At 52.3% G+C, this 18,787-nt stretch overlaps 1 protein-coding gene across 2 annotated transcripts in view; it reads right to left on the minus strand.

The window, feature by feature from the left end:
* Positions 1–920: 920 nt before the first annotated feature.
* The window catches only part of ALOX5 (arachidonate 5-lipoxygenase), a 50,256-nt gene continuing 32,389 nt past the window's right edge, over positions 921–18,787 (minus strand). For both annotated transcript variants that reach the window (XM_040485764.1, XM_040485765.1), the window contains 10 exons: positions 18,365–18,471; positions 16,182–16,354; positions 12,978–13,124; positions 6,570–6,773; positions 5,765–5,851; positions 4,141–4,319; positions 3,730–3,851; positions 3,273–3,373; positions 2,755–2,925; positions 921–1,647 (listed from right to left, as the gene is read on the minus strand). In XM_040485764.1, coding sequence (XP_040341698.1) covers positions 1,468–1,647; positions 2,755–2,925; positions 3,273–3,373; positions 3,730–3,851; positions 4,141–4,319; positions 5,765–5,851; positions 6,570–6,773; positions 12,978–13,124; positions 16,182–16,354; positions 18,365–18,471 — 1,471 coding nt within the window. In that variant the 3' untranslated portion in view covers positions 921–1,467. The remainder of the gene's footprint in view (positions 1,648–2,754; positions 2,926–3,272; positions 3,374–3,729; positions 3,852–4,140; positions 4,320–5,764; positions 5,852–6,569; positions 6,774–12,977; positions 13,125–16,181; positions 16,355–18,364; positions 18,472–18,787) is intronic.

Genomic DNA, 18,787 nt, shown 5'->3' on the forward strand with positions numbered 1-18,787 from the left:
GGTTTCAGGAGCACATGCATGCCTTCTCCTTTGCTATATTGGCCCTGGTGGAACCTTTTACTTAGACATTGAGCTTCTGGCCCAGCACATTTCCAGGAACTCTGGAGACCCTGTTGGTGATTCTGAAGCCAGGGGCTGGGGGTTATAGGTTGGGTCTGTGTGTAGGAGGACGACACAATGGATCACCATGCCCAAACTCAGGGCTGGTTCTGCTTCTTGGGTGTGCGGAAAGAAATTCATTTTATATTTTCTTTTATTAATTTTAATTTTTTAATTTTATTTTAAGTTTATTTCTTTATTTTGAGAGAGAGAGAGGGGCAGAGAGAGAGGATCCCAAGCAGGCTCTGCACTGTCAGTGCAGAGCCCGCCACGGGGCTCAATCTCCCCAAATGTGAGATCATGACCCAAGCCAAAATCAAGCACCAGATGCTTAACTGAGCCACCCAGGCGCCCCAAGAAATGCATGTTAAAAGTCATTTTGAGTCCTCTCTTGTTGGAGAAAACATCCCCCAGCTTCCAAGAGAGTGCCTAGAACATGTCAGGTGCCTTGCAGGAGAAAAATGAGGAACCAGCCCTGGGGCACACAAGGAAGGTGGGTGGGGTCCTGGTCCTCCAGGGGCTCTGGGTCCAAGGGAGAGACCGCGTGGGAGGATGACAACAGAAGTTTAGACAACGGCCTGGGACATAGATGAGCTGTGGGCAAAGATGCCTCCCCAGACTGGATGACATTTGAGATGGATTCTGAAGAAAACTCAGGAGTTTCTGGGAAAAGAAGAGGGGGAACCACCTTCTATCCCGATGGGGTTTGAGGGGGAAGCTCTTGCCTAGATGGAATCACAGTGATTGGGGCTTTTTCTGTGAGGCAAGGGGATGTGAGCTGTTTGGGGGTGACTGGAACATAATACACGGAAGGACACCTATTTTAAATGAACTCCTTTATTTTTATGACAGCCAATTCTTAATTCATTCAACAAGGATTCATCTGGGTACTTACTATATGCAAGAAATTGGACCAAGCATAAATAGAACAGAAAATAATCATTCCATGTCTCCCAGTAAGAACGAACATCTATCAGTTGTCCTGACTTGCTGTTGCTGAGTGGCGTGCAAGCACTGAGCTAGGCGTAGGCAGAAAGCTACACAGTCCTGCTCTGTGTAGGACGCGTCCCTACAGCGTATCCACATTGATAAAAGTATGGGATTCACTGAAAACTAGGAAACAAACTGGAAAATGCACCAAAGCTTAGGCTGAACGTGGCCCAACCTGGGAAGCCTTCAGTTTGAAGCCAGTCGGCCTGGGGCCTGAGGGAATTGCCAGGAATCCTGGCAGCCTCAGAGGAGCAGGCTGCCAGCAGTTCTGCCCCAGGGCCACCCGGTGTGCCTGCCCACCTGGGCAGGCTGGAGTCTGGCTGCTGAGCCCGGTCGCGGGTAGTCGGCCATCTTCAAGTGAGACGCCTGGGTGGCCACTTAGATGGCCACGCTATTGGGAATCCGGTCTGGGGACAAGTAGTAATATGGCAGCTTCTTGTTCTTGTTGCGCTCAGCAATCACGCTGACGATGGCAGCAAGGTTCTTGCGGAATCGGGCCATGGCCTCTTTTACAGGCTTCTCGATGAAATGCTCTTCTGGGTACATGCCCAGGAATAGCTAAGGGCCCAGACACAGACAGGTTACTCTTTGACAAGGGGGTGTAAACTGACAGGCCTTGCTTGTCTCACCCCCAGAGATGATCCCTTGGAAAGTCAGCAAGGGAGCACCTGCTCATTTCCCCCTCACCACCTGCCCCCTGCTGAGAGTACCCCAAGAATGCTCCTGGGCTGGGGTCTTCAGATGAATGGGCAAAATAACTGCCGTGCTGCAGGGTGGCCACAACAGCTTGTAATGGCGGCAGGTGAATGTGGACGCTGTCGGTGGTCCCAGCTGTGCTGGGAATGTGGCTGTGCAGTCCTGCTTGGCCCTGTTCCTGTGTAGCATCCCTGCCTTCCCATCTGGGCTCCGGGCAGCAGGGGCACAGGGGTTAGCACTAGCCTTTCCAGCCCAGGAGAGCCATGGCCACACCCTGTTGGGGTGCTGTGCTCATCTGTATACTCACGCGGTGACTGCAAACTAAAACTAGGCATATTTAAAAAAAAATTATTGTTAAAATTGGAAAGTTTCATGCCCAGGGCGGAAAAGGGTGGGATTTTAGACTTAGTTTGTGGAGGGCAGATCAATCTCAACGTTCTTTGACCCAGAAATTCCTCTACCAGGAACACATCCTGTGGCCCTACTAAACATGTGTGCAAAGACACATATACAAAAAAAAGATGTGAGGGACCAACACATTTGCAAAGTCCCCAGAGCAACCTAAATGCCCCCTAAAATGCCCACAGGAGTGGTTGGAGTGGTAGTCATTCTGTGAAACACTGAGCAAATGCCATGTTTGAGATACTGAGAAACCCAGCTTTGACATTAGGTTAAATAAGGTGTATGTGAATGGGAATGTCTGGAAGGATACCCAGAAACTTCTTAGTCGTTACCTCCGGGGAGTCACCAGTGGAGCAGAGTGCCTGTGCTCTCCTGTCCCTCCCTCACCCTGAGCTCCAACCTGGTGCAGACCTGAGAACCCCCTGGGTACCCCCAGCCCTGGAAGTCAGGACTCCCTGAGAGCAGGCGTCCAGCCTAAGCCCTTAATCACAAAGCCCAGAGAGGGAGAAATGGGTTAACTCTGGGTGACCTGCCCCTAGAAGGGGCAGAATGGCATCCAGTGCTCACCTCGTTGTCTTGGAACTGGCTTAGTGCCCACACTGCGCCCAGGTGCCAGCAGGAGCGGCCACGGTCTGGCAGCGTATCCACGATCTGCTCGATGGTGACCACGCCCTTGGTTGTTGGCGGTGGGGCCCGCATGGTTGGGGGGGCATTGGGGATCCAGGAGCACCAGTCATACTGTAGGGACAGCCACAGACACATGGGGGTGCCTCCTCAGCCAGCCACCACCCATCTGCGGCTGGCCCTGCCCCTACCTGTCCAACAGAGCAACTGCCCAGGTGTCTCCCACCCTCCTCCATCTCCTCCTGCTCCAGCAGGACTGGGCCACGGTTCCCCACTCCGGCTGGCATCCTTGGCTTAGTGGGGAGAACACACTCAGGGAACACGTAGTTTCTGGCCCCGAGGCTGCTGGAGATCAGCCCCAGAAGACTAGGAAGAGAGGCGGCCCTGCCTGGGCCCTTTAGGAGCGGCCAAGGTGACTCTGGCAATTTCCTGCCCAGAGGACTCATCCTGCCTTTGCCTACCTGGCCAAAGTTCACTGCTGCATGCTGGGCAGAGGCTGTGAAGATCACTACTGTCAGGTACTCTGAAAGCTTCTCTCTGGTCTTGATGGACTTGGGGAAGCCTAAGGCAGAGTCAGAGGCTGGTTGGGGAGGGACTGATGACCCACAGGCACCCTCCCCCCAACCCTATCCCAGGACCTGAGCACCCCCACACAAGGGCTTGAGGGGCCCAGGCATGGATAAGACACTGTAAGGGTTGGCCCAGTGTTCCTGATGTTTCTGACCCTGGTTTCAGTGGCTGCAGAGAGTCCCTGAGATGTCCCCATAAGACATATTGGTGGGCAGGGCTCCCTTGGGGGCTCTGGCCCCAGCACCAAGTGCTAAGATGGATGTCATGGGCCATGATTGCCCGAGGAGAGTCAGAGGTGAGGAAAGAGCAGAAGAGACAGCTAGAAGGAGAGCTGGGGGTGGTCTGTACCTGAGGTCTTCTTGCCCCGCATGCCATACACATAAACGTCCTTCACAAAGTCCTGCAGCTCCTGGTCCTCTGCCACCACCTGGTCACTCTTGTAGTAGATGCCTACCACCTCGGCCGTGAACCTGGCTCAGGAGGAGGGCCCAGCTAGGAGTGGGTGACTTGGCCAGGGTTTGCAGGGCTGGGTTCCTGAGCTCAAGGGCAGGGCTACACTGGTGGCCCTGTGACTTATTCCTTAATGTCCAGGCTCAGGTCACTCACCCCCGCCCCCACCCACATACCTTCCTTCCTCTATCAGTACCCTGACAATGGAGCCATCCACTGGCCCGCTGAGTCAGTTGTTAATGCCCTGGTCCTCTTCTCCTCCAGGACACCCCGCTCAGAGTGGGTCCTACAGCCCCAGCGTGCACTCACGTATTGATGGCCTCCCATACCAGGAGCCCATCGTCCCGGTAGAAGTAGTAGGGAATGTCTTCTGTGCTGTCCATTCCCCGAGCTTTGATGGCCTCGGGGAAGCACAGGGAGGTGTAGGTCAGGTCCTGCATGGCCCTCTGCACCATCTGCACGTGTCCACCACCCCCTGTGGCGTTGGCCTTGAGTGGGAGGGAAGAGAGCGCTGTGAGCTGAGGTCAGTCGCCCCTCTTCCTTCTTGCCCAGGGCTCACCGTAAGAAACCATGAGCGGGCACTGGGAGACCAGGCACATGGAGGGGCAAGCCCACATCCTGTGGGTTTAGGAGGTGGGGTAGGAGGGATGCTTAGCTCCGAGAATGCCAAGGGCAGCCCAAAGAGGCGGTTCTAGAAATGCACATCTGCCTGATCTCATGCAAGGGGCTGCAGTGGAGGGGAGTGTGCAGAGACCGGGGGTGGGAGGGAAGCTGTGGGAGGGCGGGGCCTGCTCTGGTTCTGAGCACAGGCTGCCCTGGGGTGAAGAGAGGGGCATATACCAGCCGCCATGACCCGCACAGGTCTTTCGAGGGCCTGTTGTGTGCTTAGGTGAGGGCTGGAGAGAGGCCCAGGGAGGAATGCCGGTCTTCATCCCAGCTGCTGAGATGTAGGCACTCATGGTGGCTGAACAGTCAGGCCCCAGAAGCTTCAAGGAGGACTTGGGTACTGGGGTGCCACACATTGGGCCACAGGTCATTTGACCCAAGCCAGACTGTTCAGAGTTGCTCCCTGGACTATTTGGATGGGGGGTGATGGTCACCGTATGGGAACATGAGAGCCTAGAGCTCCCTGTGATGAGGTCCCATTACCCTGCCCATGTCTGTCTGCAGAGCCTGGCTGGGAGAATGAGGCCAACACAGTTTGTAAAGAGTGGTAGAGTGCCGCCAGTGTGCTCGTCCCCTGAGGCCATTTGAGTGCCTGGGTTCATTTTGGGAGGGGTCAGAGGCTCCCTCACCTCACTATTGTCCAGGGTTTTGAGATAGTACACTTCTTTTCCAGCTTCAGCTGCTTTGACTTGGGTTTTGTCATTTGTAACCCAAACGATGGCTGAGGCTTACTGGTGACCTGGCTGCCTCACTGACAGGAGATGGAAGAGGAAGAAGGGCAGTGGTGAAGGCTGCCAGGAGGGTCCAGGCTTGGGAAGGCCACAGGGGCTTGGAATGGGCCAGGTGAAGGATGGGGAGGGAGGGGAGGGAGCGTCTGCCCAGAAGTGCAGAGGGTGGGCGGTGGTGCTCAGTGAGGGCGGCAGAGCAGGAGGGCAGCAGTGGGTGCCAGGAGGCAGGATCTACACCGCAAGCCAGAGGATGGCGGAGCAGCGGGAGGAGGTGACGGGCCACACCGGCCGGGCAGCGGAAGAAGTGACAAGCAGGCAGTGCCTTCGGGAGAGGAGAGGTCCCTGGTGTGGAAGGGGCCAGAGACTGGCCAGAGGACCCGGGGCGCCTTCCCTCTGAGCGCCTCCTCCAGCCTCCCACCCTTCCCAGGCATCCACCGCTGTCGTGGTGCCGAGGGGCCCGTCTCCTGAGAGGAAATCTGGTGTGGGCTTGGAGGCGTGGAGAAGTGGGGCCCTGCAGGAGGTGGGTAGGAGGTGCTCACCTTGTCGAAGAGGCCGTACTCGCAGATGAGCTGCTCGCGGGCCTTGGTGTTGATGGCGATGGTGAACCGCATGTGCGCCACCAGCAGCTGGGGGAGGGAGGAGCAAGGAGAAGGCCTCGGAGAAGGTCCCCCAGGCCTCCTGACCAGGTCTACACTTCCCAGGTGCCCCCAGAGCCCTCTCGGCGTCCCGCACCCCCGTCCACTGAGGAGGGGTGATGCTAGGGCTGAGGGAGGAAGTGAGGGTGGCCATGCTGATCTTCACTGCTGAGTAGCTGCTGGAGGCCGGGGGCGGGGGTGGGGTGGGGGTGGGGGGTGCAGCTTCCATGCTTAGTGACGTGATGACGGTAAAAATGGGAATAGTGAACACGTGTACAAAGCTTAACTATGTGCTAGGCACTGTTTCAAGCTCCCCGAATTTGTTAACTATTTTGACTCTGACAATAATCCGAGGAGGCAGATGTATTATTTGCTCTGCTTTACGGATGGGGAAACGGGCCCAGAGAGGTCTTTAGGGCCTGCATCACCCCAGCAGTCAGTGCCAGGAGGATTCAGGAAGAGAGAAGGGCAGGGCTACTGCCTATGATCAGACAAGGGTCACACTGACCTCATTTGCCTCTTCCAACTCTGCTCCCAGGCCAGGCCTGGGCTTCATGTGCTCAGGAGCCCGTAGGCTCAGAGCTGTAGCACTGCCCCCTGAGCATCTCTCCAGGGGCCCGTGTCTGCTGGCTACTCCCAGCCACAGTCCTGTGAGGGTGCCAGTGCCCCACCTCCCTCCCTCTGTCCACCCCGCCGTAGCTTGCCATACCTTGAAAATGGGGTGCACAGCGGGCAGCTGGCGGTACATGGCAATGCCAAAAACCTCAGACACCAGATGTGTGCGCAGAAGGTGGGTGATGGTCTGGTGGACGTGGAAGTCACTGGAGCGCACCCAGATTTTGGCCAAAAGCCAGTCATATTTTGCATCCGAAGGCAGAAAAATCGGGTTTTCATCCCCCGGGACTTGATTGAGCTGATACATTAGAGAAAGAGAATACATGGCAATGTTTTGTTCTGCATAGCTTACAGGAGAGCCTGGCTTCTCAGGAAACCCCAGAAGAATCCAAGTGTCTTACAACAGTGGTCTCTGAGTCACAAGAGGCTCACGGAGGAGGGCAGAGGGTCCAGGGTTTGCATTTCCCACCCCAGCGGCATCACTAGGATGCTGGACACCTTCCTGAGCCTCTCCAAGCTCTGGTTCCTCCATCTGCAACACTACTTACCTCCCAGAGTTACGGCACGTGAACAACATGGCTAAAAACACCAGCAAGGAGCAGGTTGGCGTTTCTACTCCTGCCTTCATCTCTCTCGCCTCCCTTGCCTGCTTGCTCCCTCCTGGTTTCCGCCCGCTGCTCTGACTGCTGCTTTTCCATGGCCCACACTTTCCTCTTTTCTTCCCTTAAAGGCTGCTGTTCCCCAGGCTCTGGCCGGTGTTCCTGACTTCCCTTCTTGCCCTTGATGAGCGCCTCCAGTTCCCAGGGCTCTCGGGCGCTCAGGATGCAGTGGCCTAGGTCACAGTCTCTTGAGCCCAGACCCGCAGCCAGTTGCCTCCTATAGGAGAGACCAGGCTTGCCTTTCCAGTTTCACCTCCAAGGTGGGGCCAGGGTGCCTTTTTTTTCCTAAAATGCAAATCCTGTTATGTCAATCTCCTCTTTGAAAACACTCAGTCACCTCTTAAAGCCAGAAAAGAAAAACCCCCAAACTCCATGATCTGGCCGCTGACACCTCTGCTGAAGTCACCCTATGTTCAGCCCTCCCTGCCCACCAATCCTTGGACCCCAGCTTTGCCATGACAGCCACCAGCCTGCACAGCTTCAGGCCTTGACAGTGTGATGTCACGTGAGCTCTGTTATTGCCTCCTCTTTGAGATGAGGCCTAGCCTTCCTGGGATAAGAAGGCATTTTCCGGAGTGGAGGGAGCAGCATTCGGGCTGCTGGAACTGCGGGCCAGGGCCGGGGCTGGGCTGGGCCGGGCCTTGGGCTCTTCAGAGACGGTGTGGCTACCTCAGACTGACCCAGGAGGACAGCTGCTGAGACCGTGGGGAGGGGCCAAACCTGCTGGACTCCTCAAGGTCACGCTAAGTATTTTGGAAGGTAATTTCCCTGTCTCTCCTTTGAAAATAGTGCTATCTAGTCGAAACACAATGTGAGTCACACGTGGAATTTAAAATTTTCAGGCGGCCACAGTAATTAAAAAAAAAAAAAAAAAAAAAAACTGAGGTGAAGTTTCTTCTAATGATGTAATTTTATTTTACCCAATATGTCTAAAATATCATTTCAACATGAAAATAATACCAACACCCTGCAAGTCAGGTATTCCTTGCCATGTTACATAAGGGGAAACTGAGGCTCAGAATGGTTGTGCACTTCTTCCAGGTCACACAGTGGATAAAGAGCTGAGCTGGGTTGGGACCCGTGCTCTGTTCCTTCTCAGGCACTGCCTTCAGCCTTTCTCTCCGCTGTACTGCCTAATCCAGACTCTCACATGCTTTCCCCTTGAACTCTTACACTGGCCTCAATGGCCGCGCTGATTTGGGCATCCCCCTCCTACCCATTCTTCTATCTTCCCCCCTCCTGCCCAGGCTCAGTGACACTGTGGCCTGAACGTGTCCCGAACACCTTGTTGGTTTTGTTTTTTAAGTTTGTTTTTTGGTTCACAAAGTCGCTTTTTGTTTATGATTAGAAACTTATTGATAAAAAATAATTGCAGTCACTTCGGAACAACATAATAAAAAAATCCCCCCATCATCGAGCTTCTTGGCTTCGGTGCATATTTGTCTGTTCAGCTTTCCGTAAATTGGACACTGTTACAATGAATGTCTTTCTCTTCTTTTGCTCACTTGTGCCCCAACCAGTCCATCCCAGTGTTCCCTTCTGCACTTTCCCACGTGTCCCCACAGGACACGAGTGCTGGTCCTGTCGTGTGTATGGTACGCCGCGTCCTGCATTCAGGTTCTGTAGATGAGATGATCTCTGCCATGTGTCTTGCTTTTCTGCTTAGTTAGTCATTGTGGAAGCCCCTCAGGTCAGCTGCCATACGTCCAATTCCTTCCTTGCAAAGGTGGCATCACATTTTGTCGTCTGGACATACACGATTTCATTCAATCGATCTTCCACTGCCTTCAGATTGTCTTCAAGTTTGTTTTCCCTCCAGGAACAATGCCTTGTGATGCCCTCACACGTGCGTCCTTACCGTGAGTGCCTTCATTTCTACTGACTGGGCCGGGAATGGCTGTGCTAGGGACAGGCAGGCCCTACTGTGGGCTCCTTCAGCTGGGACACACCCGCTCAGTGAACTGCACAGCCCTGAGCCCCTCCTACCCCCCTGGCCATGCCGGCCCCTCCCTCGGACCCTCTGACCACCCATTGCAACCCAGAACCTCAAAGAGGCGCACCCCACAAGTGCTGCAGGACCTGCTCCCGTGAAGGCCCAGGTACTGACTTTGAGCTGCCCAGGCCTGCCTGTGATTAGAGAGTGAACATGCCCTGGGCTTCAGTGACTCATGGCCAGTGGTGGTGGGGGTGGGGGGGGGCGCTGTCCCTGCTAGAGGTTGGGTGTTATCACTGGTTTTTGGTTCCAACCTAATGAGTCAGAAGTAGTGTCTCATTGTAATTAATTTCCATTTTCTTAACTACTAGTGACATAGGGGGGATTCTTCCATATGCTGATTTTTCCATATGTCGCCTCTTCTTCCAATTGTCTATTCCTTTTCTCTGCCCATTTTTCTATTGGGATATTTGCCTTTTCCTTGTCAATTTGAAGCAACTATGTGTACATTATAGATATTCATATGTCTTTTTTACACATCAAATATGCCTGTCTTTTCCTTTATAACTTCTGGGTTTCCTGTTTCTACTTTAAGGAGTCTCCTTAGCATCCACATTATACATTGTTCTCCTAAATTCTCTTTTATTTTTCCATTTTAATCTTTACTTCATCTGAAATTTATTTCTGTAACTAGTATGACATATGGGTCCAATTTAATCTTTTCCTTATGTGAAGACAGTTGTGATAGTACCACTGAAATTCTATCCCTTTTTACTGAGAAACCACCATTGTCATGCTTTCAATTCTTATGTATTGGCCTTATTTCTGGCCTCTTTATATACCATTCCCCCCACTCTGTCTGTTATGCATAGCACCTGCCTTGAACAGGGACGTTATGGTATTCCTTAATACCAAGCAAGGAAAGCCCTCCTTGTTTTTTCTTTTTCAAAGAATTGTTGGCTATCCTTGGACACTTCTTTTTCCATATGTATCTTTAATTTCTTCTATTTGGTTTTCACATCTCCCTCTCACCCCCCCCCCAAAAAAAAAGAAACAAAGAAAGAAAGAAAGAAAGAGAAAGAAAGAAAGCCTGATTGAAAATTTAGTTGGAAGTGCATTAGATTTATATGATTAAGTTTGGTAGGACTGACATAAACTTCTCTTGTTCAATATGAAACAAAGCACATGTGAAGATTTCATTTTACAGCCTTTAAAATGATGTTACAGTTTTTCTTTATATGGTATCGTATTGTTAGCAGGCAAAACGCAATTGGTGCTTTTGAGGAGCATATATATCCAGACGCATTGCTAAATCCACGTGTTAATTCTAATAGCTTTTTGACAAATGAGAGTCTTAGGTTTTCCAGGTCCACCATCACATCATTACCAAAAGATAGTTTTCTCTCTCTCTCTCTCTTTTTCTCACATTGATTATTTTCTTCTTTGTCGCAGATTCCAGGACCTCCAGGACCATGTTGAGTGACAGTGGTGACATCAGCATTCTTATTTATGATTTTAACAGAAATGGCTTTAGGCTTACCATTTTTGAATGAGATTTCCTATCTCTATCGCAGGGAAATAGATTGCTTCTGGCACATTTTAATATTTACTAGTTGGGACTGCTAAATGCTACTAAGTTCCCTGTTGGAGTCACTTGATACAATCAGAAGCCTTATTGTGTTTTCTTGCTATTGAAACATCTAGGAATAAACCTGGCTCGGTTATGACCCATTAGTCATTCATGACACTGCTACATTCGCTTTGCTAATGTCGTATTTGGATTTCCTTTAAAATCTGTCTTTGTAACTTGGATTGGTCTTCTGTTCAGCTTTTTTGGAGCCTGCCTGTTTTGGGTTTCAGCATGAAAGTTATGCCAGCTTCAGAGAATGAATTCAGGAGCTGAAATACTTGAAAGAGTCCTGGAAATGTGTGCTGTTTACAGGCTAGCTGGAGCTCAGCTGCTCACCACATGGGCCTTTCACCAGTCTAGACATTTGGTCAGCTTCCTAACTGCTTACACGGATACTGGCCTGTTTTCTACAGTTTTTTCCAATAATTTATACTTTGCCAGGTTTTTACCCATCCCTTTCAGCTTCTTCAAATTTGTTGCCATGCTATTACTCTTAAAAAAAAAAAAAAAGGACTCTTGCGATCATGTCTTCTTATTCCTAATATTGTATATTTTTGCTCCCCCCCCCCTTTTCATTAGCTTCATGATAGGGTGATTTATTTTCTTCGACCTTTTGAAGAACCAGATTTTGGATTTACTTGCTTTCATTTTCGTGGTTCTTTACAGTTTGCAAAGATTGCGTTTTCGGTAGAGGGAAGAGATTCAGGAACACTGTGACTTGCCCAGGGTCCCACACCTGCTAACAAGTGGCAGAGCTGGGACTGAAGCCAGGCCCCTGACTCCAGGCCCCTCCAAGAAGTCTCTGGAGGACAGGCTGCTTCCAAGGTGCCTGTCCCTGGTCAATGGCTCCTCTCCTTGATCTCCTAGCTCTGTTTGCTTCTCTTGCATTGCCTGTCCCTTCAGTTTCTGAAGCACAGGGCTTCTCTCTGATAGGCTGGGAATCCCTCTGGGGGAAGATGTGCTCCTGAGACCAGGAGATGGAAGCGAGAAATCTCTGGAGCCAGACGGCCTGGCGTGAATACCGGCTGTACGGACTGTGTGCGCCTGCGTCTGTTTTCTCATCTGCTGAATATGATCCACAGCAGTGATCCCTGTCCTTGGAGTTGTAATGACGACCACGTGAACAGAGGCGGGGCCTGCTCTGAAACCCTGACGGCCAAGTGTTTCAGAATCCAGAATTTTTAGGATTTTGGCAGTGCATGTACTTCATTATGTGACACCTCTCTCCCCCGCCCTATAATATTTCACAGTCAAACACACGTATTTCGGTAGTGCTACACACGCCTGTCACATCGAATGAGGCAAAGCTTCTAAACAGTCTCTCCTTTCGGTTCAGAGCAAGTTTTGCTGCCAATGAATTTGCTGCAAATTTTTGAAAAACCTAGCAGTTTTAGAACTTTTTAGGTTTCAGAATTGAAGGTAAGGGATTGTGGACGGTGTCACCTTTGGGACAGTCTTGTCACATGGTGAGCACCTGGCAAAACCATCTGTGATTATGCCCGCAGCACTCAATGCCTGGTTCACAGCTGGCTCAAAGTAGTTTGCTGAATGCCTGTCCACCTGTTCCCCATGGGGGCCCCTGTGCAGCAGCCCCCCTTCACAGACCTACATCTGGTGCTGTCCTGGGTGGGGGTTCTTTCCTGCTGTCTGAACACCAGTGGCCACAATGTGCCTGGTGCTCTGAGGAAGCAGAGGGCAGCCAGGAATGGGAGAGGTGACGCTCTGCCCCTGCCTCTTCTCCCCAGACTGCTCCTCTCTCCTTCTCCTTCCTCCTTGGTAAAGAACAACCCGTGGACACTAGAAGGCAGCATGGCAGGACTGGGCTGGTTCGTGAGGCCAGCCTCCATTATGCCCCCTTGTGGCCTAAATCTCCAGCTCATCCTGCAGCCTCCCCTGCCTGGCCCCTTCTGGTGTTTGGACTTGTGTCCCCCGCCCAACTCCCAGGATGCTGGGAGTGGGGGCGGGGTGTAGTGTGTTATTCCAGGGTAGGTCCTCAACGGAGGACCTGGCTCTGCAGGAAGATGTCCAGTGTATCTTGGGGGAGGGAAGCCCTTTCTGCTCCTCACGGACAGCCCTCCCCGTGGCTGGCAGGGAGCCCTAAGTTCTGGCTTTTCTTGTCCACCTGGCAGAGGCCTCAGCTCTTGGCACCCTCCCGAGGAGATGAGAAGCAGAGTGGCCTCTTCCTCCTGGAGGTTCCGGTGGACATCTAGAAAATTCCTCCCCAGGCCCTGGCTGCCGAGGGCAGAGCCATCCGGGAAGGGAGCAGGGTGGGCCGCCTACCTGGATGGCAATGGGGACAATCTTGTTGGCCAGATTCTTGTACAGCAAGCAGATGGGCGCTGCCAGGAACTGCAGAGTGCAGGGGTCCGTTTTGTTGGCATCGATGCCATCCAGCAGCTCAAAGTCCACGATGAAAATGTTCCCCTGCTGTGGGAGGCAAGGGGAAATATGTCCACATCAGTCTCGGCCAGGGACGGAGCCAAGAATCAGGCCTAAGGGAGGGAGAGGAGCTTTTGAGGCCCCAGTGTCTGAATGGAGTTCAGAATTGATAGTGTTGGCCCCTGACTCAAGGCCGATGCACATCAAGAGCTTTCAGAGGTTGCGGTGGTTTTCTGGGGATGTGAGGGAATGGCAGTGGCGGATGCTACATTTGTTGTAACTGGAGGCTTCTAGACCCTCGTGAAAGATGTTGAAACCCACAGCGGCAGGTTGATAAGAAAGAGAGAGTGCAGATAAAGTACACAAGAGAACATAAATTCCAAAGAATGACGCTGCAGGACTCCATTTACATGGTGTTCACAACTAGGCAAAGTTGAGCGTCTGGAGGAGAGACAGGGGCAGGTCTGCAGGGGTGGAAGCTCTGCTGGGGGGGGGGCGGGGCGGCAGGGGCGGGGGGGCGGGGTCTGCAGAGGCGGGGTCTGCAGGGTCCAAGGAGGTCCTCAGGGTTTGGGGGAGGGTGGGCTCTTCAGGGTCAGGGGAGAGCCTACAGGGGCAGGAGGGGGTCTGTGTTCCTGGGTAGGGTGTTCTGTGTCCTGGTCTGAGGCTGGTGGCATGCTAGGGTCACTTGGTGAAAATGCATCGAGCTTGCTGACACTCCTGATTGCTACTCTTTGCTGTGGTTATTAAAAAAAAAGTTTTAAGTTTGTTTATTATGAGAGAGAGAGAGTGCAAGTGGAGGAGGAGCAGAGAGAGAAAGGGAGAGAGAGAGGATCTCAAGTAGGTTCCTCACTGTCAGCACAGAGTCTGATGTGGGGCTCAAACTCAGGAACTGTGAGGTCATGACCTGAGCTGAAGTCGGATGCTTAACTGACCGAACCACCCAGGCGCCCCTCTTTTCTGTGGTTATTATACTTAAAAAAAAAAAAATTGAACGTGCCTGGGATTTGGGGAAGGGTGAAAGCCACCTTTTGCGGAATACACTTGGATCTTCTAGAGGGGGCCCAACCTGAGTGCTGTGAGGGTTCCTTTCACAAAGCTGGGACCCGCTCAGTCAAGAGCTTGAAGAATTTGGGTAGAGGACCAGTGGCAGGTCGGGTCCACAGGTGCTCAGGTGAGATGTGTGTCCACAACTCTGCCAGCTGGGCCACCGAGCACATGCTTCAGGAATCCCGCCGAGGGGGACCAAAGACAACAAAGGAGCTAAGGGCCTGGTACTTAAGGACCTTCCTCCTCCACCTTCCTCCTTCCTCCTTCCACCTTCCTCCTTAAGGGCCATGGCCGTCATCTGACATCCGTGATGAGCTCGGAGCAGTCTGTCCGCAGTACATGTGGGACAGCGGTGGGGAGGACGGAGTTTGAGGACCATCATAAGTACTGCACAGAAGGAGTGGCTGCCGATCAAATCTTGAGAAGACTCAGGTTGGTTAAGGTGATGATGCCAGGCTAACAGGAGGCCCTGGGAACCCAGGCCAGGGAACCGAGAGGCCTGGGATTTGGGCCTGTGCCCGGGGCATTTCTCTGTTATTCTTCCCACCTCGTCTCTCTGGGCCTCAGTTTCATCCTTCTGAAAAGTGAGGGGGAAAATCCTATCTCTTAGTTCTGATGTTCTGGGATTCTGTAGTAGACATTGGTGTTTTGTCTGTCTGGTGTCCCTGTCCTCTCTTTTTGGTCCTCGTATTCCATTTTTCTGGCCCTAAGGACTGACTCAGGAAATGAGGGATTGTGCCATAGGAGATGAGAGATGTGTGTGTAACAGATGGCAGGTGTGTGTGAATGAGACGGATGGTGTGTAAGACTCTAGTCAGTGGCGGCTATTAGATTATTGCTTCATGACCAAAACCACAGCTAAACCTCAAGACCATCACTCACAGGAAAGATGACCATTCTGGCAAAGAAAGCCACCCCCCACCCCCGCCACCTCCAGAGGTGGCAAGGACTCCCAGGCAGAAGCTGTTCCCCTGCCAGAGAGCTACTAAGTCCCTTCCAGTTCTAGGATTCTGTGGCTTTCAAGGTTCTTTGATTCTCTGATTTGAATTGTGAAAACTATAGCCCCTGAAGCAATATAAATCTATCCAGAAATTAAGTCTACAAAAGAATACTGCTCTGTGTGCATGCGTGAGTGTGTGCCTGTGTGGGGGCATGTGTTGTCCTTGTCAGCTGTCCATGTGACCAGGTAGTGTGCTGGGGCCAGGGCAGGGTCAGGGCGAGGGGGTTGGGACCACCTGCCATGGGGCATGGGACTCCCAAGGGATGTGAGCCTGGCAGGTGGCTCCAGAGTCAGGTAGGCAGGATGTGGGGCTGACAGGTCTGTCCACAGATGGCACAGACCATCCCTCTCTAGCTGGGCCCCAAGGCAAGCTGAGCAAACAAGACGCAGTGACCGGAAACAGCATGCCACCTAGACACCTGGGGGGACCGGTGTCGAGGGCCCCGCTATCCTGGATCTGGTGGAAGAGGTCAAGTGACTGGAGAGCAAGGGCCATTCCTGTCCCTTAAGTCCCTGCAGGTGAGCCAAGAGGAGGGCTGGGGAGAGGGTGAGGGCAGAACCAGGAGACACTAACCTTTCTAATTTGAAAGTTAAAAATTCCACCCATTTTCTCCCTTCTTTTTCTGTTCTGATACAAGGTTTGCTTCTTCCTCCAGTTTCCTCACCTTTGCAAGGTGGGTGACAATTTGATGACCGTGTGTGTAAAGCATCTCTCACAAAGCCTGGCCCACAACTGACCTCCTGCTCAGAGGGAGTTCTTTCCGTTAGTGATATCGATGTTGAAAATATGGATACATTCCCAGCCCCTGAGCATTGAGAAGTATCCTCCTCAATCCCTCCTCCGGCACTGGTCACGAGTTTCCATAAATGCCCAGGGAAGGGAAGAGATCGCTTCGCCGAGGGCAGCCGATTTCGCCATGGGCCCGGCAGACAAGCCCGGAGATCGTGGCCTGTGGGCTGGCGAGCACTGGCCAGCAGAAAACGGTTTCCGCTTGACAGAGGGTGACCTGGCCATTTGAGCTGGCCCTGGCCAGCATCACCAGACAACCTGGTCCTACCTCGATCTCCTGCTCCAAGGTGAGGTTCCTCTCCAGGCTGCACTCCACCATCTCCGTGGTCACAGGGAACTTCTCGGGCAGCTTCGTACAGCGCTGGATCATCACCGGGTTGCAGCCATTCAGGAACTGGTAGCCAAACATGAGGTCTTCCTGCCAGTGCTTCATGACTCGCTCTATGGGGGAGAAGATCGTGGCCCTGCCTGAGCTCCGAGGGGGGGCAACCCAGGCTGCAGCCCTCCTGACCCTGGCTGAGGGCCAGAGTCGCTGCTGGGTCCCTTCTCCCAGGTGTTTGCTGCACACCTGGTCAACCTGGAACTCTGCTTGCTGTGCCCAACTGCTTGGCCACTGGGTCAGGCCATGGCACCACCTTGTCTTCCCTGAGCTGCCCTTTGTGGCTCAGAAGGTTCTGGAGGAATCCCTTTCTCAAGAACAAAACCAAAAATGGGCAAATGGGATCACGTCAAATTAAAAACCTTCTGCATGGCAAAGGAAACAGTCCACAGAGTGAAAAAACAACCTGCAGAATCCAAGACACTTGCAAACTGCACATCTGATAACGCATCATCCCCAAAATCAGTAAAGAACTCCTACAACTCCACAGCAAAAAACCCTGATAACCTGATTAACAAATGGGCAAAGGACTTGAACAGACATTTCTCCATAGAAGACATACAAATAAATGGCAGGTATATGAAGAGATGCCCGATGTCACTAATCATCAGGGAAATGCATTTCAGGACAATGAGATATTGCCTCACACCTGACAGGATGGCTGTTATAAAAACAAAAGACAACAGGTGTTGGTGAGGACACGGGGAACCTGGAACCCTTGTGCATGGGTTGGTGGGAATGCAAAATGCTTGGCCGATGTGGCAAACAGTAGGGTGGCTTCACAAAAAATTAAAAATAGAACTTCTGTAGGATCCAATGATCCTGCTTCTGAGTATTTATCCCAAATAATTAAAATCAGGATCTGGAAGCGAAATCCGCACTCCCATGGTCACCGCAGCACACTTCATAATAGCCAAGATGCGGAAACAACCTAAGTGTCCACTTACAGAGGGATAGATAAAGGAAGTGTGTTGTATACATATGATGAGATAGCATTCAGCCTTAAGAAGAAGAAGGATATTCTGCAATATGAGATGAACGTTGTGGGTGAACGTGGAGATGACATTATGCTGAGTGAGATCAGCCAGTCACAGAAAGACAAATATCACACGATTCCACTCACATGTGCTGTCTAACACAGTCAAGCCCATAAAATCAAGGAGTGGGCTGGTGGCTGCTGGGGCCAGGGACGGGAAATGGGGAGATACGGATCAGTGAGGATAACATTTTAGTTAAGCAAGATGGATACGTTCTAGAGATCTGCTGTACAACATTGTGCCTCTGGGGAAAAAGGGACTCAAGGCCTTCCACCCTGGATGGAGGGAGACGGAGGGGGATGGAGGGGAGCAGAGGCGGGGGAGTCGTGGGGAGGAGTCCACAAAGGCAGTCTTCACCTGGTGCTTACTTCAATACCCGTCCCTCACCCATCATTCCCATTTCCTTGTTTCTTTTTTTTTTTTTTTTCAACGTTTATTTATTTTTGGGACAGAGAGAGAGCATGAACAGGCGAGGGGCAGAGAGAGAGGGAGACACAGAATCGGAAACAGGCTCCAGGCTCTGAGCCATCAGCCCAGAGCCCGACGCGGGGCTCGAACTCACGGACCGCGAGATCGTGACCTGGCTGAAGTCGGACGCTTAACCGACTGCGCCACCCAGGTGCCCCGACCCATTTCCTTGTTTCTGATGCCGTGTTTTCCTTCCGTGCTATCCCTGGCAAGTACAATGCTATTGCTTCACCAAACACATCCTACTCCAAGGGAACCCAAAGTCGCTTTCATGCAAATCCTTAAAACACAAGCTCCGTTCTGCCTTTACTCTGCTCAGAAGCGCCACAAATGGCTGATTCGTGTAAACACAAAGCTCTGATATTTCTGAGACTTGATGAAGCGAGGGTGAGGGTGCTCAGTCTTGAGTGTCCAAAGGAGGAGAAACCTCTGGGCAGGAGGGTGAAGGCCAGTGAACGCGGGACCCGGGGCATGGGTGCCCAGCCTGTCGGAGTGGGGCGGGACAGCCCTTTCCAGTTCCCAGGCAAGTCTCTCCAGCACCACGAGAGACCCCAAAGGCACACTCACCCGAAATAGTGTTGCTGATCTTGACGAAGATTTTCTCGAAGTCGGCGAAGTCGCTCCAGGAAGACTGGAACATGTGCATGAAGCGGTTGATGAACAGGTTCTCCATCCTGCAGACCAGGAGACAGCGTCCCCACTGGCACTCGCTCTGGCCTTGCCCCCCTCTGCAAAGCCCCTTCATATTGTGGTCTCATGAGGCCTCTAGACACCTCCTGGGCAGCAAGGAAATGAACCCAGGGCAGCTCTGAGGGGGCAGCTTTGTGGAACCAGGACGGAAACAGGTACCCACACCGATGCTCTCCCTACGGCATCTCCCCTATGAAAGAGACTGGCCGCTGCCCTTGAGAACTGTCCACAGCGCCTCCTGTCCCATCCATGCCTGCTTTCGTCCATGCCTTCATTCATTCACTCATCAAACTTTTGCTG

The sequence above is a fragment of the Herpailurus yagouaroundi genome, unplaced genomic scaffold (assembly GCF_014898765.1).
Source record: "Herpailurus yagouaroundi ecotype Mexico unplaced genomic scaffold, PumYag 163, whole genome shotgun sequence".
NCBI classification, from domain to species: domain Eukaryota; kingdom Metazoa; phylum Chordata; class Mammalia; order Carnivora; family Felidae; genus Herpailurus; species Herpailurus yagouaroundi.